The sequence below is a fragment of the Suricata suricatta genome, chromosome 11 (genome assembly GCF_006229205.1).
Source record: "Suricata suricatta isolate VVHF042 chromosome 11, meerkat_22Aug2017_6uvM2_HiC, whole genome shotgun sequence".
Lineage (NCBI taxonomy): Eukaryota > Metazoa > Chordata > Mammalia > Carnivora > Herpestidae > Suricata > Suricata suricatta.
In genome coordinates this window covers 41623522-41648340 of record NC_043710.1, presented here as the reverse complement: position 1 = coordinate 41648340, position 24819 = coordinate 41623522, and the positions used below count along the sequence as shown (strand labels likewise).

Genomic DNA, 24819 nt, shown 5'->3' with positions numbered 1-24819 from the left:
AGAGACTATTGAATGCTGAAAATGAACTGAGGGTTGAAGGGGAAGGGGGAGTGGGGAAAGAGGTGGTGGTAATGGAGGAGGGCACTTGTGGGGAAGAGCACTGGGTGTTGTATGGAAACCAATTTGACAATAAACTATTTTAAAAATATAAAAATAAATAAATAAAAGATGATGTGGTCCATAATTGATACTTGTTACATTCTAGTTAACTTAAAGGTGAATGATTTCGATTACATGGTAGTATAGTAAGACAGGCAAAAAACTGCCAGCTAGAAATCACCTAGACCAACTTCCTCACCTAGAGATGAGAACATTCAGGAAAAGAAAGTGACCTGCCAAGGGCAGAACAACTGGAATTTAGGTCTCCTCGTCATGAGCAAATATCTGAAGGGGTGTTGTGTGGAGAAATAGAAAGCTTTATTTTTTGGAACCCAGAAGTCAGACTAGAACTGAGATTATAAGGAAACAGAGACAAATTCTGGCTACCAATAACAAAGAATTAATAATTAGAATTGGAATGAGCTTTACAAGAAGTAACTTTCTGCTAATAGACTAATGGATGCATTTGAACAGAAAGGAGATGACCACTTGTTAAGGTTCTATGAAGGGATTTCTTGGCTGGAACTGTGAATTTTTTATTCCAATTCTAAAAAATCTAAGTGTTGGAATGGGAAGCACTGTATTCTGGGCTTGAAATAATAATGACTTTCACATTCCAAAGTACAAGCAGTTGTAGCCTTTAAACCCCACCCCAGATTATACTACGGCCCTTCTCTGCTGCCCTGAATGAGCTGTGTATCTTCAATCTTCCCTTTCTACCAGGAATAGGAAGGAACCAGGGAGGGGAAAGGGAATGAGAAAAGTTTCACAGTGTGTGAATCAAAGAGTAAGCAGAATTTTTAAGAGAAAACATTAGTATTAAATGGTGCATTTTTAAGAAAAAAGGAAAAGTTGCAGTTTCTTATTTGTCTACCATAAGAGAGCTTAAGTTGACAATAATAGAGAAAAGTTGAGGTATAAAACATAGAAGCAATCAAAAGTTCACCAAAAAATAATGCTTTCAGAAAGGTGAAGGCCATGTTGGCTGGGATCCAATTCACAAAATTCAGTATAAATCTATAAAAGTCTTCTAAGCAAATCTGAGAATCTGAGAGCAACAGTTCTAAAAGGGACTATTCTGGGTGCACATATCCATTTCCACTCAAGTCAATGCAAGTTTTTAATACATGGAAGACAGACAGCACATCACCACAGTTTCAACCCAGGGTCCAGAAGTCTGGCCAACGATCATCCCTTTCAGAGCTCATATTCCCCGATTCCCCACATCAAAATGTGGTGCAGCCTTCCTCTGAGGCTAGGACACAATCACTGAATTGTGGAATTAAAATGGGTGTTAGCAAAATGTTTTCTTACCCCAGATATTCTGCAAAATGGAAAAGAAAAGCATCTCTTTAGAGATCCCCAGTAGGAGAGAGAGAAGAAACAGGGTAGAAATAATATGAAAAAGAAGGCAAACCCCAACAGTTATCACTGGGAGAAGAGGAGAGGAGAGAGAGAGAGAGAGAGAGAAAGAAGGGGCCCATCTGTGAAATACAACAAGGGACAGTTGCTCATTAATAAAAACGAAAAGTTCAAGGGATGTGAAAACCAGATTCAACAAGTGGCACAAATATCCTCTCAAAGGTACTGGTTTTCTCTTTTATTTCTCTGGAAAAAAAAACTTAAGTGGGAGCTATTTTGCACAGATCATCTTTCTTATAAGAAACACACTCTGTATCCAAAAAGACCTTACTAACAATCTTGGAATTGGAAGGCACCTTAGAGAGAATGGAATACAGAACACATCTTTTAAAAGATAAGGAGGCATTAGTCACTTGTTTGCCATCCTTTAGTAAAAGACCCTTAATCCAAACCTCCCAATAACTGTGCCAGCATCCTTCCTACTGTACTTTGCAACCTTGAAATCAGGAGAGTTGGGAGAACCAACGCATCTTGCCTGAAGAGAACAAGGAGAGGGGAAAAGCCGATAAAACATTAAACAGCTGTTCATCATTCTTAATACATGGTGACTGACTCCACTAATCAAGTCCTCTCTTCTATGTCCCACATAGGAGCTAACACATTTTGTGTGCTCTGTACAGAGTAAGCCTTCAACTGCTTCAAAGTATAACAAGACCTTACACATGTTTCCTAAGCCCCCAGCACCAATGAATTTGTAGTTTTATAAATATCATGGTGAACAAGAAATGCTGTCTTGTCATATTCAAGCCAAATAACAGCTGGACTTTAAAAATAAAATTTTGAAGGCATTTGCCTTTTATATTTTTAATTTCTGTTTTCCTAGCTTATGGTTTTGTCATTTGATTTTGATGAGTATTTAATACACATATGCACAGCTGCCTCTTTGGGTGACCTTTCCCTTGCAGCTTCCATGCTCAGAGCTATGAAGCAGGTCCTCAAGTTGCTTAGTAAGTGATATTGGCATTTTCACGACTGCCAGACATTTTCCTGGGAAGCCCAGCTGGACCAGGCCCTCATCCCCTAGGCTGACGTACGTTAGTCACTTCAGAAGGCTCACAGGAGGATGGAGTGCAAGTAGGAGGAGAGCACAGTCCCTTAAGATTGCTATTCTGCATTATTCACAATAACCAGGACATGAAAACCACCTAAGTGTACATCGATGGATGAATAGATAAAGAAAATGTGACACACACACACACACACACACACACACACACACACTCCTCTTGAAGGAGTTGTTTTTGTGAATATTATTCATCCACTAAAGAAGAAAATCCTGCCATGCATGGACCTTAAAGACATTATGCAAAGTGAAACAAATCAAACAGAGAAAGACAAATAATACCGTATGGTCTCACTCAAATGTGGAATTGCAATAGGAAAAACTCAGAGTAGAATAGTGGTTTCCAGGGAATAGGGGGAGCAGAAAGGGGAGACATGCTGGTCGGAGGGTATAAACTTCTGGTTATAAGTTGGCTGAACTCTAGGGAACTAATGTGCAGTGTGGAGACTGTAATTAACAAAACTGTATTATATACTTGAAAGCTGCTCAGAAAGTAGATCTTAAATTTTCTCATTAAAAAAGAGGCAATCATGTAAGGTGATAGATGTGTTAACTAACCTTGTGATAATCCTTTCCTAGTGTACATGTGTACCAAATCACCACATAGTACACATTAAATTTACACACTGCCACATATCATTATCTGAATAAAGCTGGAAAAACACTTAACTTGCTGTTCCAAGCCAGAGGAAACATGGACATGATCAGGTACGGACTGAGAAGAGGAGGCGTGCTGGTCTAGAGCTGCAGAACTCTCCTGGCCGTTGCGCTCACCTAAGCACCTTTCACTCTGAACCTCTGGGTGGCACAACCAAGCCTTGATCTTTTTAACATGTTTCTCAATGACAAGTATGCCTGTCTGTATGTATGTATTTGTTTCCCTTTTAATCTTCTGTCTTCCTTCACTAGACTTTAAACTCCAAGTGGTCAGGACCATATCTGTTTTGCTTCCCTCGGTTTATCTAGTGTCTAGTTCTGGCACACAGTAGAAACTTAAGAAATGCCTTACTTCATTTCATTTCATTTCATTTTGTTTAGACCACAAACTAATTCAAGGCATTTATAAGCTACAGTTATTCGTTCACTACTGTCCTTTCTTACTCTTCCTGTTGAGGAAAATATGAAGGAGCGAAGTAGAGAAAGTATTATGTGTACCTGTTATCTACTCTGACTTTAATATGAACTGTAACTCCAGCAGGCTTTGCAATCAGCTCTTACTTGAACGGATGCCAGGAAATATCCTGAAGTCAGCAGAAGGCTGCTACCCACCTCAGCAGTCCTCACAAAGGCAGTGCGCTTCTGTCGATATTAGAGCCAGTAACTTGACTCCATTCATGAACTCATAGTCCCCCAAAAGCACATGAGGTCTCAATGGCAACTCTGGGCAAGCTTCTGAAGGGAGGTTTTCACACGCTCCTTAAGCTCCTGGGCCACTACAGCCCTTCTAGGATTACACTCATCAGGCATTGCTGCTCTGTGTGATGGAGTAACCCGAGAGCTGGGGTATGGCATGACTTGCTATATTTAGGGGAGAGGAAATGGGCCATACCGAGGAAGGTCACAAGGAGTTTGTTCAGAAAAGTGAACATGTATTTATCTTATACACAGGGCATGCCATATAGCACAGTACATAGAAGCTTGGGTTCCAGAGACAGGCTGCCTGGGGTCGACGCTTGGCAAAATGCTTACTGGCTGTGTGACCTGCGGCAAGTGACTTAATTACTCTCATCTTTAATATTCTCATCTGTAACATGGGAAAGAATTAATAATACCTTCTTTACAGTGTTGTATAAGGTTTACATGAGAAAATATGTGTAAAAAGATTAGCACATTCTCTTGCACGTAAGTGCTTCAGAAATGTTTGCTGACAAACATCAACAACAAAAACCAAATTAACCAGGAAATTGGTCCGAATCCAGACAATCTGGGTATGAAATGAAATTTCCAAGAATATTTCTATACAATATGTTGCTCTATAGTCAAGGTTTTCATTTTTTTCCCTTTCATAATGGCTAATAACTCCAATCAGGATTTTTAACTTACCAGGCACATAATATCAACTAATTATTAGCATTATTGAGAGGTGACTGACTATATGTATGCCCATTATACAGTCAAGAAACCAAATGAAGAAGGAAGAATGATAGGTTAAGAAAACTGCTGTAACAAGAGTAGGGTGATAGGACTCTGTACTTCTTAGTCTATGGAAAAATGAACAGACTGAGTACTCCAAAGTGATGAAAAATGTTATATCATGGTGTATGATCAAAGACTTAAGAACTTTATGGTACAGTCTTGCAACAACATTGAGATGGACGTGACCTAAATAAACTGGTTCCCTAGGCCAAGGAATCGCAATCCTCATGAGGAAAAACTTACACTTCTAAGTGCCCATAAAATGTCAATGCCACTGTCTCTTGGTACACATTCTTCATGAAAGGCAGCAAGTGTATTTCTGGTTTCAAATCCTCGTTATCCCTTCCTCCTTCCTCTTCCTCCCCTCTCCTTCTCTTCCTATTTTTCCTCCTTCTCCTCCTCTTCTCCATCTTCCTCCTCCTCCTTTTCCTCTTCCTCTTCCCTTTCCTTGTCCCAACTCCCCACATACATAACAGTCATAATTTAACACCATGTCCCCAGGACTATCATAGAACATCAGTCTCTCATACTGGTATAAAGATCTGCCTTCTGAATACGTTGTGAAGTGCTTCCTAATTAATGTCTGCAACGGCCCATCTTTTAGTGTTCATGCCAGAGATTTCTGAACTGCCTGGGATGGGCCCAAGCTATCACCAGAAGCCACGTCCAGTTCAGATGTGGCCGTGAAACATCTTCATGTGTTTTCAAGGGATTAGGGTCCTGGAAGAAATTCTGCCAGAAGAAGGGATAATAGTAAGATTCTTCTCCTCAAGCTAGTTCTTCAAGCTAAAGAAGAACGTTAGCTGGGACCTAAGATGGGTGAAGTATTGTGTTACTCCGAAGAGAACAAATTAATCTTCCCTGACTGGTGGGAGGGATTCTGCCAAAGGAACAGCTAATGGGAAAACCAGTCCTTACTCTGTGATGACACAGTAAATAACCAGGCAACATTACTACTGAAGTGCTGACCCAACTCATAAATTATACCCAGCCTCTGGGGAGCAATTTCTGCTGATTTGCTGCTTGTGCATTTAAAACAAACAAACAAAAAGGTAAGAGGAGTGGACAGGCATTGATGGTGCTGTGGATAAACCCACAGAGAGTGAAGCTGGTCTTTCCATCTAGACTTTCACAAGATTTTAGTAATAGATAGTGCTCGGGCACAGGCTGAGCAATTATTAATTTTACACTAGATCTGCTGCAAACCATCGAGTTCCCCCGAAAGGTTTGATTGCACCTGAGACTCACTTGATTTAGGGTTTAAAAAAATACTCCTTTGTAGTTTAACCCTCTTTTTAAAAAAAAAAACAAACAAGTATGCAGTGATGTGGATGAAACACAGAATTCTGCTATTCATTGGGATGCAGAGGGTTATTTTATTTAAAAACTTTAAAATGGCACCTTAAAGTATATTAATCACTACGTGCTCAGTAACGTAAGATCTAGCTACGTCTCAATGCCCTCAACTATAGTATATAATGGAGGCTAGCAGTTCCTCTGCTTTGCCAAAAACAAAAACAAACAAACAAACAAACAACCCAGCTGGTACTTCTAAGAAAGACTGTATAATCCTATGGCTAACTCAGACGCACCGTCACAAATGCCGGGGGCAGCAGAAAAGAGCTACAGAAAAGCCACTCACCCTCTGCGTCTTCTGGCCGAGTAAGATCGATGACACCTGGGCCCAGCTTTCCATCTTCACTGGACTTTCCTGTTAACTGGGGCCCCAAATTCTCAAAGCGTGTTCTTTCCTAGAGGAAAGAATAATCAGAGGCTTATTCTAGCTTCCGAAGCAGCCACTTTTTCCTTCCAGTTTCTATCTTGCTTAGCGGGCAAAACTTGGATTTACAAACATCGTTTCTGACCAACTGGGGCTCGGAAAATTTCTCAGGAAGATTCCACTAAAGCGTGGCGGTGGCACTGACAGCGCTGATGGCATCTAAAGCACCCTAGTACCTGTAAGGAAAGGAGACCTGTGCTGGGAAGCCTGCCGGGCGGCACTGTGCACCTTCTCTCACTGGGGTTTGCTCCAGTAATCTAAAAGGAATGCAATTGAAAGGTTTGAGCCCAAAGTGCAAAACTTGAAAGAACAATTCCCATTAAAATATACGGCTGTTAATGGGAGAAGAATTCTCTTATTTAGAGATCCCAGTTTGCATTGGTATTCCTGGGAAAATACAAATCAGAATTTTAGGCAGGGAGAATGTCAAAAACAAATGTTTCAAAGCAGATGATGGCATGGATGCTATTATTTTGCCTAGGAGTTACAACTGTAACTTCTTGGGAAGTAAGAAGATTATTACTCCTAGCCAGCAACGGAGTCAGGAAATTTAAGTACTCCTGCTGTTTTAGGAGGGAAACTCAAACACGTTTGTCTTGTTAACCAGGTCTTCTAGGACAAGGAGCCTGCAATATCACAGTGAACTCTCCCTCTGCAGCTCTCCAGATCAGTAGCAGAGGGCTCACTGACCATCACTAACACGGTGTTCTTGTCTGCAAAAACACAGCACGTGTCCCCTTCCCACCTCCTTGCTACTCTCCAGACTCAAACTTGGCTTTGTGTTGTGCTTATGAATGAATGAAACCTTGTTGTTCATTACTATGAAACAATATTAAATGTCATGTCAGCTTGAATTTACAGACATGAAATAGCAGCTTCCAGCTCCGGGAATGGTGTCTGCATGTTATACTTAATGCATTATGCAGCAGTAGAGTGCTGATTGCTGTTCAGTCTATTGTTCAATGACCTAGTTCTGTACTGAGCATGTTCGGCATTAGATGGAAACACTCTGAGTGTTCTCTTCTGTAAGATGTTTAGAAACTTGGAAATATCCTTAAAGAGCAAACATACAATTACTTGATAGAGGCTGTGTCTCATTTGTACAGCCTCACTACATTTGTGCTTTCTAATATGATTATTTTTGAATATCATTATATTTCTGTAATTAATTCCCATCAGTCAAATTGTGCAGGAAGTCTTCCAGTTCCCCTTCATCATGGAATATGTTGAAATCTGTGTTGGAAGAAAACACAGCATAAACCTTGCTTTAATCTAGCACCATCTCTATGAAAGATTTGCAACAAAACTATAACCCTGAATTTCCCCCACTGTGCAATAATAACTAGTTACACTGGCGGGAAATGGGGAAACCTCCGAAGTACCACACTTTTAAAAATCAGAATGAAAATAAAAAGCAAATTGGGCACAGTTCCCCAATATCTTCTTATGTGAAAACACCACTGCATGAGAACAAATTAGCCCAGATGCCGGGTCTCAACAAAAAGCAACCATAAGCCATGTGGGAGTTTCACACATTGTCTGGGGCGGGGGGGGGGGGGAGCTGCTTTTAATCTTCTATTTTTGAGTAACACTTTCAGTTGTCATGATGTAAAGAAAAAGAATTAAAGTGAAGATGAGTAGTACCAGCGAAAGCAAATATTCAACCTTTGTTTTAGCACATTGTTTCGCATTTCAAATATTTGCATGTGAATGCTCTCCCTATGTTAAATGCAAAAGGAGTTTTGATGTGACACCTGCAATCTTCTTGGAAGAACAACCTTTAACTGTATTTTCATGGGGGGAAAACAACTTTCTCTGAAAATCAACAGACCGTGCTACCTATCAATATGCATATTTCAAGTATCTTTCTAGTCATTCATTCTCTTTGATTTTACCGGAAAATATTCTCAGTAAAAAAAAAATAAAGTTCCTGAAAGAATATCAATATTTTGACAAGGAAGGAGAAGAGGGAAAATTACATGCCATGGTTTGTAAAATCCTAAGACAACAAAGCTTACATGATGATAATATCTTTTCTTTTACAAAAAATGAAGTGCACTCACAATTCAGTATTATCAGCTTGCTTTTAATCATAACAAAAAACATTCGGAACATTCAACAACACACATTCACAGTGCCTTTGAAGTCATACATTTTTCTGACTTCATTGAAAAAAACATTCTTCTGCAGAGCTACTTTCCTTATAAAATATCAATATTTTGACAGACTAGAAGTCAAGGAAGAATATCCCATGAAACACTTGTTAAACAGGCAGAAAATAAATCAATGGTAAAAATTGTTTTGGGCAGTGGGCTGCATTTTATAGTTGGTAATATTAAGCACTTGTGTTTGAGATTAAAGAAGGACCCTGCAAAGCCATACCCTTTCATATAAATTTCTACCTAGTCTCCCGGAAGATTTCCTTCTTCAAAGAATAGCTCAGAATATTTATTTGCCAGCCACATAACCATAAGATAAGAGGGCCTGATGTCTACAAGTTAGCTCTGGGCAGCTGGGCCAAGCAAAGATGTTACCAGTAAGGTTGAAAATTAGCCTAGTAAATACAGGATGTGTACATGGGCACAGAGATGAGTTCAAAGATACTTTAGTTCCAATAGGCTTCAGCTTCTGGCCATGAAGTGCCAATGGCTATGTGCCTATATCAAACAAATAGAGACTTCTGGGTGGCACGTTCTTAACTGCAAGTTTTGCTTACACACTTCAACTAGCTCTCACAATGTACATATCGTCCAAATAAGATACTTTGGAAAAGTAAGCAAAAGCTCAATGCTAATTTAATCCCACCCATCCACCCCCAGGAAAATACCCCAGTCTTCATGTTGACGGTGAAATGTGCATTTTACATGCAGCAATGTGATCAGGCACTTACTTATGCATTGTCAGTCACAAAACATGCAGGCAACATAAAAGTTACTGAAAAAAATTAAAGTCGGCTCTGCTGTGTTGTAGGGACTGTTGGCTCTCTAAGTGCTTTGAAATTATGATGTATGAGGTAGATGTTGCATATTAAATAAAGATATTTCAATGATAAAGCCCCCTTTAGTGAGAGCTGATGAATGTTAAATGTTACAAGCCACAAGACAGTGGCATCCATCATCTTCACGTATTATCAGAGTCAATGACGGGGCAGCCTCACTGATGACAGATAGACTGCTGCATTATTATCCCTTCTTTCCAGAGTCACTGCACAAACCATTCAAGTCCTCAAGCATTATTTTTAACTTTGCATTAAATTAGCAACTTTTCTCTCCCTACCATGGCAAGATTGATCAACTTTGTTTTTGCATCGGTGGAGAAAGAGAATGGATCTGGGGTAACTCAAAGAACAGCGGCTTGTTTCCATCTAGGAAAAAAAAAATCAACTTCCTCTCACTGGCAACAAATGTAAAATTGTGATATGGGGAAAGAACAGCAATGAAACAGTAAGCACACAATAATGGCTTTTCTTTGCACTTAGATAAAAGCTGAACTTTTGATGCACACAGTATATTTTAATAAAATTTTATATACTATGTTTTATACACTTATTGGCTATTCCATAATAATGTGTGTGCTAACAGTAAAATTGCTCTTAAATTTATGTGTGTTATTTATACGTTCCCCCGTAACAATGCTTTTTGTTGTAAAAAATATTCTGTTTATTAATGTAACTTTACAACCACTGCATCCAAGATCCGTGGTAAATTAATGACATTTTTATTATTTTATAGTGTCATTAAATTTTTACTGATCACTCCATCAAACAGAGGCAGTAAAGGCCATAATGTAAACTGGGACACTTAGATCAGGCAGTAGGAAGACATTCCATATAGTCTGAAGAAAACTGCTAGCAATAAATGATATTTATACCATCTTTAAGCATGTTAGAATACTTGGATAAGTTTGGCAAAACTGTTTCAGTAGTAGAGTGGATTGTGTACTTAAATAACAGTTTGCTTGCCAGCAAGACAAGCCTTTTTCAAACCATACGTGAGGTGAGTGAGTGCAGCCCTCTCCTGGAAAACAACACGAAATGTGTGATGCTCTGGGCACCCTCCCCTCCAGATTACCAAGACTGACCAGCCTACGCCATACCTCAAATTACTGCCACACAGTCCCCTTTCTACAAACTGAAGTGGAAATTGGTAAGTGCTGAGGGAAGCATTTTGTTTGTTGACTTACAAAGAAATATATTTCATTTGACAAGAAGATATAGCTAGACAATGATGTGATATATTTTATTCCAATGGTCCAGATGAGAGGTACTTTACCAACCTTTATTCAAAGCTCATTTCTAAAGAATGTCTGAATGTGAGCTCATTCATAGCAGCCACAGAACATACACCTAAGGGGCCATTACCTGCATTGCAGTTAAAATGGACAAAAAATAATTATCTCAATTTATTTTCCCATATAAAATATATTATATTAGTACACTCTATGCTGACTCTCAATTATTCTGTTTATAGAATACTTGTATATATATTTATGCAAAGATTTTGGGATATTTTACATAAATATATGCATATATATATTTCTACATGTAGACAATAGTAATTAGAACATTTTATGCTCATGTAATCACCAATCTAGGACCACCTCTTTTTAAGTAAATAAGATCTTGTTGTTATATCCTAAAACACAGTATTTAAATATTGAAGACTTTAAAAAATCTTTCAAATATGTAATAATAAGGAATTTTGTAGGGCAAGTTAACACTGGGGCGCCCCCAGTCATGTTCTTGCATATTCCGGAAGCAGACTTTTCTGAGAGAAATAATAAATTCTTGCATTATGAATAGGAATTCTCTAAGGCCAGCGCAGTATCCTGAGATAGTATATGTCTTCAAAATTTCAGCTTTGTCAAAGTTGTTGAGTACTCCCCTAAAGAAGCCTTGTCACTGCATTCCAGCTCTAAGCCTTAGTGTCTTTCCAACTCAGGGAATTTTCCCCAACTAAAAGTGAGGACATCCCTGCAAAAGCAGCTTTACCCTTCCACAACCGCCCTTCCCGTCCTCCGTTCACATCAGTACCAACTGGTCAGGACTGTTTGCCTCGCCGCAATCCTTGCTCCTCCGTGCTCAGTCCATCGTCCAGGCTTGCTGCTTTTCTCACAGAGGCTCTTGCCCTGGTCCTTTCCCTCCATCCCTCCCATCATCACTAACTGCCCCCACACTCACGCCTACACTCCTAGATCGCTGGCGCTGCCGCTACCCTCTACCTGGGTGCTGGGCACTTTCTGCCTGCTTTGGACACTGCCTTCTCAGTCCCTCTATGCACACTCCTCCCAGGGCTCCACCTCATAGCGCTGATTTAAAACATTTCACCGCTTCCTGCTTTCTGTTGCGTTCCATTCAAATTCCTCGACCTGGCTTTCAAGTCTGTCATACCTGCTCCCCACACATCTTTTTAAGCTCCTTTTCCTACAACTTTCCCATCACGCATCCTCCCCTCCAGGTGGACAAGAATGGGCCTTCCCATTACACACCATGATCACATCTGCTTTCTCTTCCTCACTGCTGCTACGATAAGCTTCCTACTCTCTCCTCTACCTTGCCAAATGCTACTCATTTTGAAAAACCCAAGCTGCCCATTAACTCTACAACCCCTCTGAGCTACCTGCCTTCTGAAATACAAAAACTCTTAATCTTTCCTCCATAATTACAGTCTTAAGGAATTGAGCTTTGGTTGATAGGTACCTCCAAGTCTCCTCCCAAAACATCAGAAGCTTTTTCAAGCTAGGGGTTTGTCTTACACCTTTTCTGTATATCTTACACAACATTTAGCTCTAGTGCCCATAAGTACTTACAGGTTTTACAAGGCCACATAATTGATTTACCCACATAAATAAAAAACACCCTGTGCAAATGAGTGTCCCAAAGAAGCAAGTTTGTGACAGAGAGGTTTCGACTCAACATCCCACTTGTGGTGATGTCTCTTTGGTCAATAAGAATGAAAACAAGGAAATCCAAAAAAAAAAAATCTTAAATATTTTATAAAAAAAGAGAAATAAGCAATGTTAAAAGAACACAATAGAAGAAGACAATGTGTTGATAAAACTTAATAGGAAAAAGAGGTTTTTTTAGTCTGACTTAGAATTTGTACAATTTGGCACTTGTATCTTTGCAAAGTCTTTGCAAAATATAGCAAAAGAAGACACAAACTACCACAAATGCTTGGCTTAAAAAGCAGTGAACATTTCTAAATAGAAAGGTTCCTCTCTCTCTCTCTCTCTCTCTCTCTCTTTTAAGCAGGACAATGTGAAGGATAATGTTGACAGAAAGAGAGTCTGTATCTTACTCTGAAAGGCTTGTTCTAATTCCTTGTTTGGACATACCTTGCGATGATATGATTCTGAAGAACCACTACTTAAGCACATATATGGTTTCCTTTTTGATTTGACAAGCTCTATCACTTTATTAGCCTTTATTTTATATCCTTTATTATACATTTTGGTAATTTAATGAAGGATCAAAACCGTAGACTTTACAATAGAAAGTAACCACATATACTTTGAAAAAGGTGATTCTTGTCAGGAAGGAGTTATTTTGGAGGTCCTGGGATTTACTTTCACAGTGATATTTTGATGGTTGTAGAGTCAGTAATCATGATAATAAAGACTCTGGTGGGGAGAAATGAGGGTTATTATTGAACTTCATTGTTAAATGACATTTTGTGAGCTAAAACTATTAAATTGTCTAACTTTAATATACCCCTAACACCAAAATTGTGCTAGGACTCATGAATTAATTAAGGCCCAAATTTTCCAACTGGGCTTGTCCCCAAAGCACAAAAACACGTACTGGAGGGGAGTTGGAAACATGGTCGCTTACTGATCATATACTATGCATAAGAGTTAGTCCAGTGAGTATTTTCTTTAATCCCTACACCAATACTACAATGAAAATATTACTATTCCTACCAGTTTTACAAGAGAAAAATGTGAGGTTCAGAACAATTTTTTTCCCAGAAAGATGTTTTTCTGTTTTATTTAAGTCACTTAACCAAAATTTAGATAGCTATTTGTGCTGAGGTGAATTTAGGATCATAACTCTGCAACTTAATTACCATGTGATCTCTCTGAGCCTGTTTCCTCATTTGTAAAATAACATAGAAAATGCTCATGCCGCAGGGTTGTGATGATGAAATAGAGATTATATGTGTGAGTGCTTAGCAAAAATAAGGCAACTCATAAAATACCCACTTATGTTAAAGATATTATTTAGTGTTTGCTAAAGGTTTCAAAGCTAAACACTAATGAAGACAGTGTCCTGATCTAAAGGCCAATATCCATTCTCCTGTATCAACAACGCAACTCTATAAACAAAACTGCTTTCCTTTTTGTCTTGGTTGCTAAGCACCTCAGAACTAAATTTAAATCTCAACCTCAGTAACCATGTAATACCTGGAGCTTGTTATTCTGTACTTAAAAGACTTCAGTATTCCCCATCATCTGCATAGGGGGAACCAAACTTCTTCATGCAGCTTGTACAACCTTTAAGGGTCTGGCTCCTGTTCTCCTCATCAGCTTTATGTCCTGTGCATTATATTCTCTGTTCCAACAAGATGAAACTTTTCAGGGTTTCCTGAACCACAGAATTGTGATGTTATTTGCCACTCCTTCATTCTGGAATGCCCTTTCTTTACTGATGACATCATAATTAATCCTTTCTAGGCCGAATTACAGAATTTCTTTTGGACAAACTCCTTTGTTGACTGCCTCCCACCAGCTCCACCCAGAAATGATCACTCCCTCTCTTTTCCATCACCATGCCATGTTAATAGAAAAGGATGTTACAAAAATTGGGTATAGGTCTGTTTACTCCTTTAAGGTATGGTGTCTATCTATCACTATCTTAACATCTTGAGTGATGTTAGCACATGCTAGGCATTCTGGTTGCTAAATCCTGATAATCCTGATAAAAGTATTTCACTCTCTTCTTTCATTTTCATTTTACTTTTAAATGACATCAAATTAAGTTTCAGACCTTTTTTGAAAACCGTGAGATATGGATGTTTAGAAGCTGGATAAACACAAAGGAAAATGTGTATGTCAGTTGGAAAATATAGCCATCTCCTGATCAGGGTTGGCCTGGCACTGAGATGCAGAAAATTTGCCTAAGTATTACGATTTGAAAGGACTCTATATGAATCTCAACTACCACCACAACTTTCAAATATTCTTCTTACACATTCTTAAATTACATCGCTTAACAATACATCATTAACAATCTATTCTTTGAATTAAATAATGATGCCAATATTTTGTGAAAGGGCAATTGAATAAACTGTTAAAATCATATTAATTTCAGTTTAATTCCTCTAGAGAAATAAGAATATCTTTAGAGAAAATAAGATAGATGACACCATGTGAACAGAGATATGAAGCATTTGGTCAAGGGAGTTCCTTATGTACTGTAATCCCAAAGAAAATAGCTTCACAAGAGTTTGGGAATACCCAAACTAAGCAAAGATGCTATTAGGGCTATTAGGGACTGAGCTCTGTCCTCTTAAAATTCACATGTTGAAACCCTAACCTGTAGCACCTCAGAATGTGACTCTTTTTTGGAGATAGAGCCAGTAAGGAGGTGATTAAATTAAAATGAGGCCTTTAGGTTGGGCTCCAATCCAATCTGACCGATGTTCGTAAGGGGAGGAGATAAGGACATGCAGAGAGACATTAGAAATGTGTGTTCACAGAGGAAAGACCATGTGAGGACACAGTGAAGAGGCAGCCATCAGTAAGCCAAGGAGAAAGGTCTCAGGAGAAATCAATCCTGTTGGCAGCTTGATCTTGAACTTCTAGACTCCAGGATTGGGGGGTGGGGGGTAATTTGTTGTTTCAGCGACCCAGTTGTGGTATTTTGTCATGGCAGCCCTAGCAAACTAATACAATGCTTCTTCTCTGTCACTACTCCAAAAATATCAGCTAGTAAGGCAACAAATTTTAGATAGGCAGTCCTACTTGCCTTAGAAACAATTATCTGGAAGCTTTTTCTATAAGGATCTAGTAGTGGTTGACAACTCTATCTATGTATCTATATATCTATGTATCTATCTATCTAGAATTCTTCAGAAGAGCAAGGTCTCTGTTCAAAGGAGAGAAGACTAATAATGGCTTGGCCAAAGTTTTCAAAATTCCAGAAGATTCACACTTGAAGCAAGATATAGAATCAATACTGTTTGACTTAAGTGATTCAGATCACCCCTCAGCATGCTGAAAAATGCCATTGGATCATAAGCTCCTTGGGGGAGGGGAACTGTCTCCTGATCCTCTCTATCTTCTGCAAGGGCTGTGCCCTGTAACCACAGGAGAAGTATGCAGCACATGCCTGACAAAATGAACTAATGTCTGCAGAACTTCTTGTGGATATGTTTTATGGAGCTTTCAAAAACATTCTCAAATGATATATGACAAGTTTCCCTCAGGATTTGAAGAGTACACCAAACTAAGCAAGTTCTCTCCCTGCACCCCTGGCAAGGACAGCATCCTGTGTATCTCCTGTAACATATACTTCGACTCCTGTCACTGATCATCAAATGATAAATGATAAAGTAGCTTCAACCCTGAAGATATGAGACCTTTTTAGGCTTGGGAGCCACTGAGTTAAATTAGTTTCATCAGGATTATAGTGCTTACTGAACCCCTTTAACCAAATGCTTTCTGTCTCATTCATATGGTTTTAATATGGTTTTAACCAATTGCCAGGTTATTTATAAGTTTGCAATTCCCAAGTAGAGTTATAAAATGTTCAGATTTAAGCAAATCCAGTTGTGTGGCAGCCCAGCTCCTACTTATATGCGGTTTCCAACTTTGTATTCGTTTACAGAGGCATGATGCATATTTGTTCCTGAATATTCTGATTAACTGTTTGTTTCAGTAACAAGTTCACAAAAAGTTTCATTGTAAAAATTATATGCATGCCTATTAAAAGTGAACATGTGATTTTAAAAACTGTTGAATTTTATCTCCACTTAAACCACCAGCAAGTTTATTCTAACATTCATCATATGAACAAAGAGTGTCCTGATAAAATTGATGACCAGCTAAGTAAATATCTTTGTCCAAAATAATACCTTGGGAATACTATTTTTTCAAAATCTAGGCACTTAATTTCAGATAGTTACTTAAGTTGCAACATGTACTTTATATATTATCTGTGGAAACACAGATGTCGTTTATTCAAGCTAAAGGCATCAAAGTTATATAAACCAAGAATGGATATTTTCTTCAAAAATATGCCTTCTATTTCAATTTTAGCTGGAAAGTGGATAGATATGAAGATTCTTTTTCTCAAAAACATAAATACAAAAGATGGAAAAAAAGTAAGGTATTGCCGCCATGTATTTGTTTTAATTTATGAGATATAGAAATATATCATATCTGATAAGAAACCTTCCTATAATGTAAAGAAATATGTATACTACCAAATGACATTGATCTTAAAAAGAAAAGAAAGGAGAAGTATGGGACATGTGAAAGCTTTAGTTGCTAGAAAGAAATGTAAAGGCATCTTCATTCAGAGAGCACAGAGACCAAGGAGGTTAGGATGCTAACTCAAAGTCCAGCAGCTAACCAGTAGCAGATCTAGAACACACTTCTTCACCTTCAGACTCCTAGTCTCCTGCTCCTTCCACTGAACTATGCTAGTCCCTGATTACTTCATCTGTAACATGAGGAAGCTGAACTAACTTATCTCTATGGTTTCCTCCAGCTCTGAAATGTTATGAGTCTGTGATACTCGACTTTATTCTCTTGAGACCTTCACTCAGCATACAGTAGTAAAATCACTTTGCTATGTCATACAAAGTTTTTTAGCAATTATTCATATTTTCAAGGAAATTGTTCAGAGATAATCCATTTGTCAAATAAGCCTTCCAAACCATGTCACACTTAGCCAAAAAGGATTTATTTGCTGCTTCTGAAATTCCATCTCCACCATGGGCAAAAGTAAACAGAAGGGAAGGGACACAAAGGTAAGGGAAAGAAGACAAAGCAAAGAGGGAGGCAAAATCAGAGGGGAGATACTTTAGCCCAAAATTGGCATAAATATTCCTCATATCCCTATTTTGGCATCCATTATGGTAGCACTAGCACAGAATAAATCCCTTTTTATCTGAAAACAAAGTAACATCAATGCAAAGACTAGTGCTAAGAAAAGGCCTTCTTTTCAGAAAACCAAAACCAAAACCAAAACCAAAAAACTCAGTTAACTTCTTGATGCCAAGATTTTGTATATTCTACAGTTATTCTCCTTCTAGGAAACAAAGTATAGAGGTCAAGGGATGTTACAAATGACTTTTCAAATAAAAATTAAAAATAAAAATAACCCAAGACAATGTCTGATTATTTGTAGAGGAACCTTTCTTTAAATTAAGTAAGACTAAAATTTAGAAACTATGCTTTCATTTCATGATTTTAAAAATGATTTTAAGGTTGAAATTTTTAAAATGAGTTTAAAAGAAGAAGAAAATATTTAGGACCTGATTCAAAACAGTACTCCAACATGGTACTATTATAAAGGACAAAAGATAGTGCCCAACTGTGGTGATATGTGTTAATTGTATGGTTTTCCAAAGATGCGGGAGAACTGATATCAATTACAGTACAATTACCATTACTTCCAACAGAGTTAACATGTAGTTACCACAAAATAACGTACAATTAACTGGTGTCACATTGCACACCAGACTAAATAAGATACAAATTAAAAATTCCCAAATGTAGCCATAATACTCTTCTATCTCTTAAAAAAAAAACCAGCAACTTTTCTGATGTCACAGCATTTGTCAAGAACTCATGTAATTATTTAAAAGAAGGAGAAACCATGACATAAAAGTAGAAAGAACTACTTTCAGCTATACAGTGAAAAATTGTCAGGGAGGAAGATATATGCATCAACAAAAATTTGAAGTTAATAAGCTAAAGCTATTGTCAATAAAATTAGAATTTTTCTCATATGTCTTTTAGTTCCTGAAAATTAGGCAGCTATGTTTTTGTTTTTGTCAGCTATGTTTTAAAAGCAAGTTCAAGAATGCTCTTAGTTTTTACTGATACCTAACAGTTTCTCCTTTATTTATCAAACCCTGAACATCAACCCACTTTAGAAGTGCTACAGAAAGACAGAGAAATGAGGAAGTCTCCGTCTGAGAAGGGAGTTTCAACCGAAGTTCCAGTTATTTGCTGGGCAAAGTGGTAAATCATGTCTCAATATGAGCAATTTCCTTATCAGGAGGTGAACTGCAGAACAAAGAATGCTCCAGTTCCGTGTGAAGAAGAAAATTCCTCCTTGGAATGTCTCAAGTCAGCAACAATAACACGGGATGCCTCCGCATGTTGCATGTGAGAGGAGCACGTGTGGGAACACGGACATGCCAAGTGCCCTTCTAGGTCTAATTAGAAAAGAATTGAAAATGGCAGTGTGCAATGCTGTGAAGCTGCGAGGGCAAAGGGAAAGTGGCTGTATTTACAACACAGCTACAGTGTCTCTGCTCTATTTGTTCCAAACATCTGGGCTTCCAATTATTTACTGAACTCCTGTTTAAGAATTATTTGGGAATACTGCAAACATTATAGAACAGGAAAATGCAAACTGCTTCATGAAATATTTGCGGGACTGAGTTCTTGTTGAATCTTGAACAATATGGTTGAAAACTGCTGCAAGATTGTTATCTGTTAGTAAGCGTGTGAAAACCATGAAGAGGTTAATATGCTGAGAATTAATTTTGTCAACAGCATGCTATTAATATAGCAGACAATACTGTGTCAGAAATTTATGCTCTGCGTATTTTTAAAGATTTAGTTAAATTCCTATATCAGGCTTTTTTGTATTTAAGTGCTTACTTGAGAGTCAATGAGACTAGACAGACACTTCTGTAAAACAGTGTGTCTTGTTTGAAGATGACATAAGCAGATGCCTAGAGCCACAAACCTTTGAGGGCACTTTGTCCCCTGTGAAGTTGCTATTTTCTCTTTTTTCTCTGGTCCTGGAACTCAGGAACAGAGGCCTTATTCTTGCACCCAGGTCCGTGTTTTACTCTATTTAATTCATGACCCTTTTGTTGGGCTCCGAGGGAAACCAAGCTGGTTAGGAAGGATGACAGTGGAACAAGGAAGGGTACACCGTTATGCCGTGTTACTTCCCCTTGTTCCCACGTCGCTGCTGCATTCCTCTGATTATTGCAGCCTCAAAAAATGTGCTGATCACTGCGTGTGCTAGGCGACACTGCCAACCCTGAGAAGCTGATATCCCAGATAGAGTACATTATGCACGTGACATAAATGAAGTATGTACTCACCACATATTGGCTGTTTGTCACCAGAAAGTCAGCAAACAGCAAAGATGGGTGCGAGAGCTTATTGTGTCCTTTCAGTGTGTGCACAAATGGCAAAACAAAAAACAAAAACAAAAACAAAATCGCCTGCTTCTCACAGCTGACCTTAATTGGCACAAACTTGAGATCGTTTCCATTTAAAATATATTTGGAGTTGGGATGCCTGGACAGCTCAGTCAGTTAGGCATCCACCTTCAGCTCAGGTCATGATTCTCACAGTTCATGAATTCGAGCCCTGAGTCAGGATCTGTGCTGCCAGCTTAGAGCCTGGAAGCTGCTTCGGATTCTCTCCCTTTCTCTCTCTCTCTCTCTCTCTCTCTCTCTCTCTCTCTGCCCCACTCTCGTGCTCTCTCTCTCTCAAAACTAAATAAACATTCTAAAAAATTGGTTCATTTAAAAAATAATAAAAAATAAAATAAAATATATTTGGGGTAGAGCTTCTTAGCTGCCATTAGAAAAAAGGAAAGGGTTGTCATCTCCACATTTAGAAATTAAACACTGAAACACTTCCATTTAACATTTAGGGTAGAGCTATTTAATTATTATATTAGGAAAAAGAAAAGGGTTGTAATCTCCACATTCAGATATTAGACATTGAAATGCAGTCTATTCTAGGTCTTAATAGTGAGAGTAGAGACTGGACCAACTTTATTTCTCTAAAACTCAGAAACTGATCTCTAGTTTTTGTTTTAGCAATTTAAATATCAAAATAATAGCATTGGAGCTGAAAATATGATTTAGTTCATAAATCAGAACTTGGCCTAAAAATCAAACTTGGGAATTAAATAGGATGATATTTTAAAATTAGAAATCCGATTTCCTGGTCTAAAAGCAAGGGCTCCAACGTGAGTGAGCCGTCTTTCCTAGAGAAAGAGAGACGGCGCTTAGACCACATTTAAACATTTCTCAATGGAATAAAAGCGACACCTCCGAGAGGCTGTTTTGCTGGACCACCAGGAGGCAAGCACACTCATTCCTAAAGCTGGGGGAGCCGCCTCCCTCGTCCTTCTCCGTCATCCGCCTAGACAAGGACCAACCTGGAAAAGTACCAAGCAGAATACAAGCCGAGATTGTTCATTCAGTCCCAAAGACTGTCTCACGTTTACCACAATGGACTTACGCGTCTCAAAGGAAAAAAACATTATTCATAGAATAACTTCCCCTGTGAATATCATATATAACAGAGTTCTTAAATCTCTGTAAAATGTTTAATGGTACTTTCAGACCAATTAATGAGATTGCCTTGTGAAAAGACAATCCCAACAACTACATGCAAGTTTTCAGATTATAGCTCTTATTTAACTCCACTGTATATATTTGAGACAAAGACGAGCACAGCCTTAAAAAAAAGACTAAATCTGATTAAATAAAACCCATATTCAATTTTTATATGATTAAAATTTTAATTTTCCACAACTGAAGTGACCAGAAGAGTAGCAAAATGAAAACTGCTGATAAGGCTAGCCGGCCTTCTGGACTGCTGCGGGACTAGCATATTAATATCTGTAATTCATAGAAGTCTTAATGTTGTGGGCTGTGTTCTCTTGTTGGCAATATGTTATGAAGGGCTGGATTAGACCACTCAGAACAGATAAACAAACAAGTCTTAATAGTATAATCTATTTGGGAATCTAGCTTGATTTGAAATACTGGTTTTCCCTTGAAAACCAACTAATATATTCATAGCATTCAACCTTTGTATGTTAAGTCCATTGCTCTAAATGGTCATATACTTTTCCTTCTGGATAAACCAGTTTGACTGTAAACTTCTTCATTAGTATAGTTTTTTACTTGAAGATAAATCAATATTAAATATTCCCTGAAATGTCACCTCTAGATCGTTTTTATCTGGTTACATTATTTTTTAAATTATATGTTCACAGCAGTGGTTTTGGAAAACAGTTTGTACAAAACCAGGTGAAATTCATGACGTCTCATAGTGTTGTGACCACATCGTACTGTGCCGGTCGGTAAACCCATCTGCATAGCTAATTCTTAGTTCTCAGGTAATTCTTTCAGAAAAAATAAATGCTTCCTTCAAACTCCAGAGATCCTTAGTACAGCACACCTGATTTATCTCAAATAGATTTCACTTCCTTTCTATATCCTCTCCTTCCCAGTACCACCCACAAAGATGATAAACAACAAAAAAAATTTATGGAAAAAAAAAGTGATGACATGCTACTTATTTATGCTATCAGCCTAAGGCAGCTTTGAGTCCCCCCACCCCCATTCCAGTAAAACAGGAGGCAGGAGGCACGTGGCATAAAACTTTCCTTCTAAGCAGAAATCACCTGCTCCTCACATAATATGGCCCATACTCAGGCTCGGTGACCACCAGCATCTTATAAATTGTGAAGTCCTTTTACACACTTAGGTTATCTGTGAGGTGTAATCATCCTAATTTTATAGAATATATCAGGGTTCAGTGAGATTAAAGACTTCCCCAAGATCACACATATTATAGTTAAGAGTCAGAGGTAGGCTGAGAAGACAGGTCTTTAGATTTAAAGCCTGAGTTGAATTGCTGCTACTCCTCTGCACAACTTAACTTATGAGACTTGACTTAGTTTTAGGTACAGGTCATGAAATCAGGAAGATCAGGATCCAAGCCACTTCCAAAGCCCTGTAAGTCAGTATTTATTTTATGAATTTAATTTTCTGAAGCTATCCAGGTCTAAGACTTTACTGTATTGCCATTTAAGTAAATATCAGCATCAGATTCTGTATGAATTTGTACCAGTTGTCTCTCTGCCTTCCTAGGCTGTGCTGCCTACTTCACATAGGGTTAATTCTTATGCGAAGTTTTAAAGATCTTACTATTGGAGATGCACACTCAGGAGCCCCTGTTATACAAGCCTAGGCAAGGCAGGGCAGGTGGTACACGCTAGAGTCCTGCTGTAGACGTAGGCAGAGCTGCCCCTTGTAACTCTAAGAGCTTGGAGTAAAATCTTCACCAATGGTCAGAGACTGCACCTTAACTACAATAAGCTGCAAGACGGTGGTGAGAGTAGGAGAGGAGAAGTGAGAGAGGGATAGAAGGGGGGAAGGGAAAGGGAGGAAGAAGGACAGGGAAATGGATGGGAGAGTGGAGAGAGATGGCAAGACAGGGTAAGGAGGTGGTTAGGGGCAGAGAAAGGAAAAGAGAGAAATATACTCTTGTACATATACGTAGGCAGAGACAGAGAAGAACAGACTGTGGGAAACTGATCAACAACCTCCAGAATAGAAGACAGAAGAGAAAGCAGCAGGTAGGGGGAGCAAATTGGGATGGCTAGAAGAGACTTCAAAATTCTTCTCATTCGTTCTAGCAATTTCTAGTAAGCAGCAGCTCTCCTATGATGTGAACTTCCTCTGGGAAAGTCCAGACCCACAAAAGCAGAGAAAGACTCATATGAAAGTAAACTTTTATCCCCATAACCATTCTTCCAAATTCTGGTCCCCAGCCACAAGCGAGCAGTCAATGAATAATGACTGAGCATCTAAGGCTCAGTGTTAGTGGGACAACAAAGAGGAAGACGTGGGCTCTTCTTTCAGGCTAATCGTAGTAACTTAGCCGTGTGGTGCAGTGGAGAGTACAGGATTCCTACACAGAGGAGCCGATGTCAGAAACTACAGTTACCCCCATAAAATTCTCGTTGTTTGGTTTTTGTTTTTAAATCTGTAGTGGTGGGTTAACAGGAGACAATAATCTCTATTGCATAGGACTTTCATGAAAAGCAAATGAGATTTCTTATATAAAAGTATCATCCATAGATGTCTATAAAATTTATGTTATTTCATATTTTAATTTGGACTTACACCTATAATACCACTTTCATGTTTCTCCCACTGAGAAGACAGTCACTTATCCATTACTTCTACAGTTTCAATATAACAAAAAGGTTGACTATCCACAAACCTTTTTATATGGGGAAATATACTCAATTTACCTCAGCTACCACTGCCATCATTATTATTCTCTCTCTCTCTTCTCTCTCTCTCTCACTCACTCACTCATACACACACACACACACACACACACACACACACACACACACACACAAACTCTGGGCTAAATTTCTTAATCAGGAATTCAAGGCTTCTATCATCTGAACCTGCCCCCTCTCTGACCCAGAGCCCACTTCTCTCCTGAATGAACTATCTTTCAGCCATTATTCCCCATAGGAGACCCATACCTCACCAGGGTCATGCTTAGACCAACCTCCACACTGACTGTCTTTCTCTGAGGCATTTCAAGTCTTTTCCACTCTATTGAACTTCTCTTTCTACCTCCTTTGATCTTTGTAGGCTTAATTTACCTTGAAGCTCCTTTCACTCATTTGGCCCTTGGACCCCACATTGTCAGGTTCTCTTTTATATATGTTTCCTATCTTCCAAATCATTATATATTTTTCCTTAGGGCAGAAAGAGACTAGTCAATTTTCTCTGAATCCCAAGTACCACAAGCCCACACATACATCAGATGGTGTGCATGTCCTACTTAACATCCTGTTACGTCACATGGTTGCAAGCAACAGTGAGGAAGAATGCTTGTTTGCAACTACCTTACTTCACATACATTATCGTATTTAACCTTTTCCACAATCTTATATTGCCTAATCATCATTTTCACCTTCCAAGTGAGTAAACAGAGGCTCAGAAGAGTAACAGGCCCCAGATGGTGCAGCTAGGAATACATGTGGTGGTAAAGTGAAAAGACCAGCTATTAGTCTGTGAAGCTGACTTCTGGACCTTGATATGACTTATTTCCAAGGGTCCTGTACTTTCTTCCATTACTAATGTTCTTCCTAGACTCAGGGAAATTATTTTACAACATCACATTAATGGTTTGGAATAAGAAAGATGAAGCTTGCTACCAACCTCCTTTGTAAGGGTGTTATTAAAAGTAGAGAACTCATCTTCTTAAAAAAATAGAAAGTCTTGATAAACTGATATAATTTTTTTAATGTTTAGGGGTTTTTTTTGGGGGGGGGGAGGACCAG

The 24819-nt window shown here is 38.5% G+C and overlaps 1 protein-coding gene across 5 annotated transcripts in view; it reads right to left on the bottom strand.

The window, feature by feature from the left end:
* SOX6 (SRY-box transcription factor 6) overlaps positions 1-24819 on the bottom strand; it is a 372948-nt gene that overhangs the window by 40370 nt on the left and 307759 nt on the right. For all 5 annotated transcript variants that reach the window (XM_029957189.1, XM_029957193.1, XM_029957194.1 and 2 more), the window contains one exon: positions 6363-6471. In XM_029957189.1, coding sequence (XP_029813049.1) covers positions 6363-6471 — 109 coding nt within the window. The remainder of the gene's footprint in view (positions 1-6362; positions 6472-24819) is intronic.